Source organism: Brienomyrus brachyistius, chromosome 20 (assembly GCF_023856365.1).
Source record: "Brienomyrus brachyistius isolate T26 chromosome 20, BBRACH_0.4, whole genome shotgun sequence".
In the NCBI taxonomy this organism is placed as follows: Eukaryota; Metazoa; Chordata; class Actinopteri; order Osteoglossiformes; family Mormyridae; genus Brienomyrus; species Brienomyrus brachyistius.
The window spans coordinates 5,677,748-5,689,411 of record NC_064552.1 but is presented as its reverse complement, the minus strand read 5'-3'; the positions used below and the strand labels follow the sequence as shown (position 1 = coordinate 5,689,411).

At 45.6% G+C, this 11,664-nt stretch overlaps 1 protein-coding gene across 1 annotated transcript; it reads right to left on the bottom strand.

Annotated features, from left to right (window-relative positions):
* Positions 1-4,665: 4,665 nt before the first annotated feature.
* Positions 4,666-7,575, bottom strand: LOC125715852 (clarin-3). The gene is made up of 3 exons (XM_048987859.1): positions 7,326-7,575; positions 6,362-6,547; positions 4,666-5,642 (listed from the first exon to the last, which is right to left on the bottom strand). Exons 1-3 carry the CDS (start codon positions 7,573-7,575, stop codon positions 5,374-5,376), a joined length of 705 nt encoding a protein of 234 aa, XP_048843816.1. The 3' UTR covers positions 4,666-5,373.
* Positions 7,576-11,664: the final 4,089 nt, after the last annotated feature.

Genomic DNA, 11,664 nt, shown 5'->3' with positions numbered 1-11,664 from the left:
TCTAGGAAACAGCCTGAACTCTTTATATATTTGCAATTTCCGCCGCAGCGTAATTTACAGGGATCGCATGTTTAAAACCTGCAACCTCGCACATTCCGGCTGTTAATAACAGAAAATCACGTGATACAGTTCCCTCAGTGCACATGGCATGTTATACTGGTGCAAAACTGGGTTCTTCTACCAAGCTCGGAGACACCAGTCAGACCTGGTGCACCCAGGGTGCAGACAAACATGCGTGTTGGGTTCCCTGCGTTGTTCAGCATCACACATATGAGGAAATCCTCTGAATGATTTCATAGATAGCTTCGGCAGTTGTGGGAATTTCCGTTTTACACAACGAGTGACACACAGCCACTTGCTGGAATTAAGTCGAGAAAGACGGACAGAGAGCAAGTAAAGTATATTGTACTTATGTTGACTGTCTTGTTTGTCCTTAACTGTTTTGCATGACACCCCAAAGTAAATTCTTTATATGTAAAAGTACTTGGGGATAAATAAATGATTCTGATTCTGAAGATGTAAACTAGATCAAATAGATCCCAGTAGTCAGGGATAGAGCACGCGAGATTACTAAGGATGACGATCGTCGTCATGGATACAGAACCTGAGCACGCAGGTGGGACGAATGGGTTACGGTGACTGAGACTGTTACACTCCAGGGCAGGGAGGCCTGCCTCTCCCAAGGAGACCCAGCAGACTGCTGGGAAGATCTCCCACGTCGAGCTGTCAGCACTCAAAACCTCATAACGGGGGAGGTGCCTCCAGTGCAGGTGTCAGGGAGGTGAGCGGGTGCCGGCGGCGGGGGGGACGTGTGTGACGCCCGGCCTGAGGGTGGGGGGCTGGCGGGCTGGCGGGCCACACGGCCACCAAGGACTGCAATGTCTCTGGGCTGAAACCCATCCTTCGTCGCCGAACGAAAGGGGGAGAAATCATGGCCTGTCCACACCTGCTGTAAGAAGGCGTCTGAGTAGATGAAGGACGGCAGACTCCTCAAGGGCATCGGCGCAGGGGAGGCCAACAAGACACACCGGACAAATCGACACATGCAGTTGCGATGCGACGCCAGCTTCCGGGGACCACATGTGTGGATCTGGAACTCTGTTGGTCTGTGTCCAAACTAGGACTACCACTCCCTACCCCCACCCCTATTCCCTACCCCAGGCTCTGATCTCAGCACTGTCCCGGAGTCACCCGAGTCACAGGTGTCCATTTCACAGTGTGCTGTAATGTGGACCTTAAAGGGGTAGAGTTACCAGCGGACAAAGTCTCCCCTTTAACCCCGTCAGGCAGGGCCAGGGCTGGGGCACCAGAGCTCGGACATAATCCCAGTTTTATCTGCACCAGAGCTGGGGGAGAGGAAGAGATTAGTGTCTGTCCTGGACTTTATTCACTCTGTTGGCCAAACAAAACCTAACCAAAGCCGTAATTTCAACTTTTGCTAGCTTAGCTTCACTTGTCACCTAAAACACTGGCAAGGACACACACCTTATCTGTGCCTGGTTATGTGCTTCCTGGCACTTGTTAATTTGCACGTAGGCGGTATTCATTTATTGGTTTCTCTTAAATGCAATTTTTTTTTTTCCTCGAACTGCCCTCCTGAGGAAGTCGACACTAGACACACAGTCGATATTGTAGCTGTTGAATAGCTATTAGGCCAAAGGTTTTACTTAAAAGCTATTTGCTTTTCAATTTAGTTTTGTATTTTAATAGACTTGTGGGTGGTCCCCACTACCCTGAATTCATCTCGCATTAATGCTCGCCCTCACACTTTGCCTTCTCGTCTTTAGAGATGCATGGACTTTGCTGGAATGCGGTTTGGATGTTGCATGGTAAACTATCGATAGTTCGTGGCTCTAATGCTCATTGAAAGTCACAAGTGAATATGTAAACATCTGTAGGAGAAATGTATTACCGCTGTCTGACAGCTGTCAGCTCTCTGTGGCAAGTTTTGTACTGCCTGGTGCAATTTTACATTGATGTTAAATGACTAATGTAGAAATCAAAATGTTGGGGTTGAATTTAAATTCTGTAGAAATGTTTATACAGTGAGTCAGATGAGAAGTCGACTCCTGATTGTCATTTTATGGAAGCTGCCAAAGCTGATATATTTTCAGGGGTTTTGTATAGTGTAATATGACACACACACTGGTGTGTAACGTTTCACTCGGACTGACTTGTCTGTACAGATGGAATGCAGCTTGTACTGACTTCGAATGGCAGGTTTGCCTCAGTGGAAATTTGTTAGCGAACAGCTAAAGAAAATGCCTCCCCCCACTCCGAATGGGAGCCAGTTTAAAAAATCTGTCTGTCGTTGGGAGATCTTTGAAGCCCCTGGCTGTCCTGGTCCCAGTCCTGGTCCCTGTCCCAGTCCCCGTCCTGGTCCCTGACCCGGTCCTGGTCCCTGTCCCAGTCCTGGTCACTGTCCCATTCCCGGTCCCCGTCCCAGTCCTGGTCCCTGTCCCGGTCCTGGTCCCTGTCCCAGTCCCGGTCCCCGTCCTGGTCCCTGCCCTGGCTGCAGGTGGGCTGTTCTCATTTGTTTCCCCCTACTTGTGGGAATATTTACAGGCTCTTAGACACCTTGTGGCAATGACAGAGGCAGCCATGGGCTGGAATCCGTGGTGAAATGATGGAAGATGGTGTGGAATGTTTTTGTCCATCCATCCATCCATTTTCCCAGTCCGGAATTGGAATGAGCCTGCATTTCATGTATGTTTACTGTGACACTATTGCAGAAACTTCCAAGATCATTGTAGGCATTACAAAGAATGATATATTAGTTGACTCACTTTTGATTGATTCACTAATTCCATGAAGAAGGAGCCAGTACTATTGTGCAAAAGCGTGGTTTAAGAATGGATCACAAGCGAATGGGATCCATCGGGTCAGTGCCGAGTGCTCTCTCTCCTGTCAATGGCCTTTTCTTGGGGGGGGGGGGTGGGGTGTCAATCACGTGAAGAGTGCAGCCCATTTTGTTGTCCCCTAGGCTCAGGTGGGTCACCCAGGCTTTTTGTCACTGCCCACCCCCCCACCTTGTCACCACCCTTTAACAGCATGTTGTGTGAAGTCATTTCTCAAAAGGAGTAATCCGCCCACTCCCGCCCCCATGGGAGGTAGCGCCACAGCTTTGTGTCACCACTGCAGGGCCTCGAGGTGCGGAAGAAGTATGGAGGGATAGCGTGGGGGGGGTGAAATGGATCCCACAGGGTCATCGTTGAAAAGTCAATGTGAATGGTATCTTATTTGTGTCACCTGTCCGCATGCCATCCAAAGAGGTCCTGCTGTGCTCTAGGGGGGTGCAGTGTAGGGTGGGGGGGGCATATAAGACTCTAACCCTGCACCACCCTGGAGCTCCAAGAAGGGACCTCTGAAGTCGGGGGCCTGGGCCGGCCACCTAACCAATCACAGCCAATCAGAATCATGTCGCCACACATTGCGAATGACTAGCATGACGAGAGAGGATTGAAACAATCTCATTGGTCACATTGGCAGGTGTCGCGCCATTAGGCTGTGAGTGCTGACCACACACACATATACCAGCTAAAGTAACAGTGGAAAAAGGATCTTGGTCAAAAGAAAAATCGTTTTTAGTAATAAGATAAATCTTGGGATACAGATAAGCGCTGAAAAATAAGCTGGGCAGCGAACTTCCTGCATCGAGATTGAATGTCGGCTCGTGGCCCCTTATCTCAACAAAACGGGGCAAACAAATGCTATAGCCAGCATTTCCTCTCATCTCACTGCCAAGGGGGGCTGGGGGGGGCATCATGCCTGAGTGACTCCTGCCGCGTTTCTTGTGGTGTCTGATTCCTTTGGGGGTGTGGGGGGAGGAAAGTGGTTCTTTTGACGGGGAGCCGTCGGGCGTTTCGGGCAGAAAGAGCCGCGAAGAAGGACGTCTGCAAAGAGCCTGGCGGGGGCCCGGTGTTGAAACACAAGCCCCCCCCCCCCCCCCCAACCCTGCACGAGCCCCCACCGCGAAAGATGGTGATAAGCAGAGCCTATGAGAGAAGCACACTTCTCATTAACGAATTCTCCGTACAGCAGTACTCCCCATGCTGCACCCTTTCACTACCTAGCGCATTTAATGCGACGCAGAGACTGTGATAGAGCCGGGCTGAACTTAGCACCTTGGTACCGGTCATAAAACTCTTGGACCTGGCTCTATTCATCAGTCACGGGGCACCTATCCAGGTTGGTTTACTTCCTGGTGGTTCTGCTGGCTGTGTGTGAAACTCTGATTCCTTTTTTTTTTTTTTATTGCATCCGTTAAAATGCAGAGTCAGGTTATAAGCTAATACTGCAGCGCATATTACTGATGCAGAGTAATGCAGATGACTGTCCATGGTGTTTGACTAATATGATCCACAGTAGTAACACATCACACAACTAGTCAAATAAGTAATTATTTGGAGCGCAAAAGTCATTAGAAGAGATCATCTGTTTTAAAATGACAGTAATGTTACTGGAAGCAAAATGTGTTTGATAGAAACGGAGTCAAAATAAACCATTTGTAGTAACGCACTTTAACCAAAAGAGGGCGGAAAAGATTTAGATTAATAATATACTGGGTGTTGCACGGTATTTTATTACAATGCTCTCCCTGAAAATAAAACATAAATAAGAAAACAATCAATGGAGCTAACATGTCGATAAATAAGGAGGGCACGTATATTATTAATTACAACAAAGAACGTATATAAAAATGAATATATCATATAATTGGATACATCACTAAAACTATATATATATAGTTCATATTGAAGATTCCAAATCATAACATCGCTTCAGCTCAAGATGTGTAATTCAATATAAAACAGAACAGCTGTAAACTTTGCGTTTGGACTCCATGGTGAAGGTTTTGTGTGTTTTTACCGTGATTGCATTAACATTTGTGACCGTTTGCTTCACGCGTCCGTGGTTAGGCGGGGCCGACTTAACAGATATTTCCTGTTCAATGGACGCAAAATATAACATCTAAGTATAGCATAATTAAATTATTATTATTATTATGCAGTTCCGCCTTGGTGGAAATTAATCTTGAAGGGGAATTTTGATACATCTGGAAAAACAGCCATATCTGCTTAAACAAATATATTTGGAAAATTGTACAGGTCTTGCTGTGAATTTGTTTCCTTCACACACATTTTATACATCGCCGCTATCGCAATGCACGTAAATTATTCAATTTTGTAGCTGTAAGTTTATAAGGTCCCATTCCGTAATCTTGTACTGCTAATCTTAACGCTATAAACATTACAAGGGATTCGGAAGTGGTTTTCTTCCTACATATCTGACAAAAGTGAGAAATGTGTTATATTTATTTTGTGGATTTAAATAACGCACATTTTACGCCTGCTCTGGAGCGTTACGTCGGCGCTAGTACATCATGATCTCCTTGGGCGCGTCCTCCGTGGGTCTCTGTTGCTCCTTTTGGTGTGTGTAGGCAACGTGCTGGTACAGGACGATCACCACTATGGCCAGGGATGACATCACCAAGGAGGGGATCAGGAGGTAGAAGCCAAGCCGCATGGACACTGTCACATTCCGAAGGTTGACTTTCACCTCATTCAGGACGATGTCCTGCCACATGTTTGTGGCGAAAACGTTCACCAGAAACAAGACGAGAGCCAGAAAGGCAAATATGACTAAGGGAACAACAAAGAAAATGGTTAATTCCCCTTGTTAACACTGAGCTTTTAAGCAAAGCGACTTTTAATGTAACCGTTCGGGTTACGATTTAAAATTACGTGTTTTAAACAACGCACAAAAGGTTGCTGCGTTTTCAACGTTATTTTCCTAGTTCTGATGTCATACATGTTTGCATGATGGGGAATATTTTCGTTCTCAGACATGAAAATAAACTTAAACGTGTTTCCGTCTTAAATATGTAACTTAAATATTCCTACAACCCTATGTCTGAATTATATAACTTAAATGTCACTTCAACTGTCAGTCTAAAACGTTTAACTTAAATGCCCTTACAAAGTCAATCTAAATAATGTACCTTAAATGTTGCTACACCTGTCTGTGTAAATTATTTAACTTGTTCCTACAAGTTCCTACAACTCTGTCTCAGTTACACAACTTAAATGTCTCTAAAATTAGATTTTAACAATTACAATACATCCCAGTATTTTGGTAGTTACCAGAATGGTCAGCATTGGTAGATCAAGACTGCATGTAGAGTGAGTGCATATGGATGGCAGTCTATCAGTAACTGGGATGTTCCATCGAGAGCGGCTCCCTGTTCTGTGATATACAGAAAAGGCCCACTATGTCCCTATACTGACTAAACAGTCATGAAAGGATGGATGGATGGACGGATTGATGGAGGGATGCATGTATTCGTTTGCTAGAAACTCACCGCTGCAAGCACTACAGGTGTACACACCCGAGGGGCCCAAGTGTGTCTGGTAGGGGTTGCTGACACTGTTGTAGAAGGTGATGAAGATAGTCCCTGCAGAAGTGATCAAGCTAACGACCAAGATCGATACGACGAGGCTGTGCAGGATGAGTGGGGGGCCGCCTATGGCTACTAATTTTTGGAAAGCTACAGAAAAACAAAAAGAATTTGAGATTTCAGAAGCAGAATATGTCACCTGAAATACTGAAATGATGCTGGTATTAATATCACATACCGTCCAGCCATTTAATGTATTACAGCCATTCTTTTGAATTCAGTACAAAATACCCCGCCCTGCATTGTGATGTCGTCCAACACCAGTGTAAAACCAACACCTTGAAGTACCGTACTTTTGGTACCTTCTTGAAGTACCAAAAGTACGGTACTTGGTGAGGTGGAAAAGCGCTCTTTAGTTGAGTGGTGAATTGGACAGCTTTACAGTACTGGATTGTACATTTCGTACGTGCTGTACATCCTCTGCTATGCTCCATGGTTCTTCTCTGTACCGGTTTTTTCTGTTAGAGTAGGAGCTGGGCAGGGAACTGTGGCACATGAGCAGAGCACCTAGGCCACTTTGCGTCCGATTGAACATATACATGCAGCAAATCGACTCCCAGTCGCATTATCTGGGTGTCTTAGTGCGACTAAGATAAATTTGATTTAGTACAATTTCACTCAGACAAACATCTTTACATTTACTTTAAAAGTCCAATTTTAGTTGGACTAAGAAAACAATTCGATTTTCATAGTGCGCATGTAAATGTACCGCGTTTCCATCACTGAACCAAATGAACCATGAAAAGCAAACTAAGACAAAACGAACAAGACGAGAAAGTGCTTTTCAGTCTATCCGTATATAATATAAAGTCATGTTCCGCAAGGAAGACGGCTCTCACAAGGTCAGAGTAAAGGAGGAACACCCTACTTGCATATGTATTAGTCGCCCCGAAGCTAGGGCAGCTGTCCCTGGACACCACCAGGGAAAAGAGTCCAAGGGAGATGTCAGCGGTGCCGTTGTACAAGTCGGTGCTGTTGAGGCCGTCGCTGCCTTGCGATGCGCATTCCAGTTTGCTGACAGCCCAGGAATCCGACATTCCGAACCCCATCAGGCCGACTTCCAATGCGGCGAGCAGGCAACCGCCCAAGAAGTGCAGGACCTTCTGTAGGGACGGCATTGTGAGTCTCGGGTCCAAATCCGAGCCTGTCGCCCAGGATTCACACTAAGCGCTCTGCTCTTGGAACGGGAACTCTTCACGCCCAAGGCTTCTCGAACGTAGGGGCCAGGAAGTGAGGCGGTGTGATAGGTGGACGTTGAACCGAAAGCTATAAAAATTGGAGTCAATTGGAAGGGTGACCTTTGATCAGGGGAGTGAGAGCCGCTGTCGTCCCTGGTTACCTGAATGATACCCTTCTCATTCCCAGCTACAGTGGCAGTGTTTACCCTGCATTTGGTGGGGCTCCTGAAGTTGCAGGCCCCCTGTGGCCAAAAAGGGTCATTACACTGGGGGGTGCAGAAACAACAAACCCACCCTTGCCTAGGGGTGGCATGGCGGGGGGGGGGGGGGGGTGATTTCAAGAGGCCCTGAGTGACAGGGGTCTTAAAAAAATATAATTGACACAATATGATATGGTTTTATGGGGTCCAGGATCTTTAGCTGCAGCACTGTCCTTGTCCAGCAGTGTAGGGACAACACTATAGGGACAACAGTATAGGGACAACACTATAGGAACAACACTATAGGGACAACACTATAGGAACAACACTATAGGAACAACACTACAGGAACAACAGTATTGGGACATGCCTCTCAATCATTGAATTCAGGTGTTTCATTCAGACCCAGTGACAGAGGTGTATAAAATCTAGTCCATGGCCATGCAGTCAAGTTTACAAATATTTGTGAAAGAATGGGTTGTTCCAAAGAGCTGTGAATTCAAGCGTAGCACTGTCATCGGATGCCACCTTTACAATGAGTCAGTTTGTGAAATTGTTACCTTGCTAGATATTCCATGGTCAACTGTAAGTAGTATTACTGCAAAGAGCATGTAAAGTAACAGAGCAGGGTCACCGAGTGCTGAGGTGCATGGTGTGTAAAAGCCGCCAACGTTCTGTCGACTCAGTAACTGCAGAGTTCCAAACTTCCTCTGGCATTAATCCCAGCACAAAAACTGTGCGCCGGTAGCTTCATGTAATGGGCTTCCATGGCCGAGCAGCTGCATGCAAGCCTCACATCACCAAGTGTAATGCCAAGCATCAGATGGAGTGGTGTAAAGCACACTGCCACGGCTCTGGAGCAGTGGAAACGTGTTCTGTGGAGTGACGAATCACGATTCTCTGTCTGGCAGTCTGATGGAGGAGTCTGGGTTTAGCAGATGCCAGGAGAACGTTACCTGCCTGACTGCATTGTGCCAAGTGTTGGGTGAAGGAGGGATAATGGTATGGGGTTGTTTTTCAGAGGTTGGGCTAAGCCCATTAGTTCCAGTGAAGGGAACTATGGTGCAACATACCAAGACATTTTGGTCAATTCTATGCTGTTTCTGTTATAGCATGACTGTGCCCCAGTGCACAAAGCAAGGTCCACAGAGACATGGTTGGGTGAGTTTGGTGTGGAACAACTTGACTGGACTCACACAGAGCCCTGACCTCAACCCCATCACACACCTTTGGGATGAACTAGAAGAGAGACTGCGAGCCAGGCCTTCACATCCAACATCAATCAGTGTGTAACCTCACAAATGCTGTTCCAGATGAATGGGCAGAAGTTCCCACAGACATACTCCAAAATCTTGTAGAAAGCTTCCCCAGAAGAGTGGCAGCTGTTACAGCTGCAAAGGGAGGGACTGACTCCATATTGATGCCTATGGATTTAGAATGGGATGCCATAAAGGTTCCTGTGGGTGTAATGGCCAGGTGTCCCAGTACTTTTGTCCGTATGTTGTGTGACCAGGGAGAACCTGCCTTGAGCTTCAGACGGATGGTAAAACTGATTTTTACATATTACTAAGATTCAGTTTCATTTCTCTGAATCAGATTCTTTATAAGACAAATGATATCGCCTACACGGTTTCCATATCTGTGTCGTAAATTTTTATACCATGGAAACAAAGTCCCACTCTCACAGTTGTAAAGCGATCGCCATAAATTGACGATAGAGATAAGACAGTCTTGGTGGGAGGATTGACATACTGCACACGTACTGACAGTGAAGGCTGTGAAAAATCCATTTTCCGTATTCCAGCTGAAAATGATGTATCGGATATGTATGTATTTCTTGTCATTTATGTTTATGGCGTTTAGCATAGCTCTCGACAAAGAAAGTGTAAAAAAGTGTGCACGACTCGTCTTATCCTCTTTTCGACCCCCGTGTCTCCTGACTGGCTAGTCTTTCTGCCAAAGCTATGCACCCCCTCTCTCCGCCCGCCCCCCCCCCCCCCCCCACAATAGTCCAGGGCTTTTCTTTTTCTTATGTTTGTCAAATCCTACATCCTACTCATCTCCTTCTACTGGCTTTACAGCTTAAGACTGAACTACAAGACCTATACGTTTCTGACGGATAATCCCTGAAATGCAGGAGCAAGTTAATGCAACTCGAAGTAACCGAGGAACTGTACCTTTAATTAGAAATGAGCAGGTTTAAGTCCAAACGTGTTATGTCCGTGTGCAGGATCTTTTAGCCTTAACTGCCGTAACACATGCGAACTCTTAGGGGCTGAAATTGTTCACGCTCCTAATCAACCACGCCCTGGGTCGTTTTGCGCAGTAAAAAGATATCCGAAGGGAGAACATAGCAATCGGCTAAATCTTGTAACCAGGAAACCCTTGTTTTCAATCTTATGGTACATCACATACATCATACATCTCCCTTAAATAAAATATTAACCATGAGTGTCTTTAGAACTTCACACCTTCTCAATACTGAACGTCATTCATACCTAACAGGCATGTTTTGTCCCGTGTTGGTCCAGACAGAAGCGCCAGCGAAGCACATGTAGGGCATAAAGTGATTTTTTTTTTTAATTATGACAAATGTAGCTTTTGTTGCTCCGCGTCTAAGGCCATATCTGTCAGCTGGATTCCTGATGCTTCCTTTTATGGTTTTAAGGAAGTAGTGCAAGGGTCAGTACTATGGAGAATTTTGATGGACATTTTGATAATTTTTTTTACTACGGACATTGTACAATATAATTCGCATGGTAAACTTTGCAGTAACTAATTGTTCTGTAATTTTGCAAAGTTATTAATATTAACTGTATATCACAATGCATCGTATGTCCAAAATAATTACAGTAGCTGACAGCATTTTTCCGCAGTAACAATGTTGTAAAAATACATCCATGTCTTGTTCTGACTGCAGGCGATGCGTATTTGATGCGTGTCTATCAACTCCTATACGTAAGTTGAACGCAATTCAGCTTGTTAGTTAATATAACCTAAGTTGATCGTTTATCAAGCTGGTTTGCACGCCTTCAGATAATGTAATCGTATTTTCAGAGAACAAGCATGGACCGCAGTAGAATTATTTACTGTAAATCATAGCGTCATTTTTTAAGTGTAGGATATATAGGAAAGCCAGTCTACATAGTTCTTTAAATCTGTGAAAACATTTTGCCACGGACACGTTTGCCCCTTACGGACAGGATGACGGTCCCTGCGAGAATACGCTGGACTTCTGGACGTCGGCGGATCCGCTGTATGCGCATGTGATCCAGTCCTTTCAGCCTCCCAGACGTCACCACGAAATATATTGCGAGGGCGCACTTGGAACTCAAAGTAGTATAAGCCATTTGTCACAGGAAGACATTGTCCCAAAAAGTGTGAAAATATACTGAATAAATCATATATGGGCACCTTCATGTAGGTCTATAGAACGATGAAACAACACGATTTATTAATCCAATAAGAGGTGAAGAAACTGCAACTATTCACAGGTCATAATTCCCGTTATATTTCAGTATGTATATCTACTATGCAAAAGAAGCTTATAATATTTTAGGGAACTAAGACAAGCTAGTTGTTATGGTTACAGAATAATGTAGTCAAAATTTCATTCTCGTGTAGGCCTATAAATATTGATATGTATAATGTTTTCGCGTGCTGCTGTCTCCTGACATGCCCCCTGCGCTTGGGGGCGCCGACGGGGCGCGCTTGTCGTTTTAACCTGCGGCGCCAGGCGGCTCCCGTCTCCGCTGCAGGGCCAGCAAAAGCGCACGACTGGCCGCTCATTCTCTGACAGCGCTGACAGGCGGACGAGCACGTATCGCCT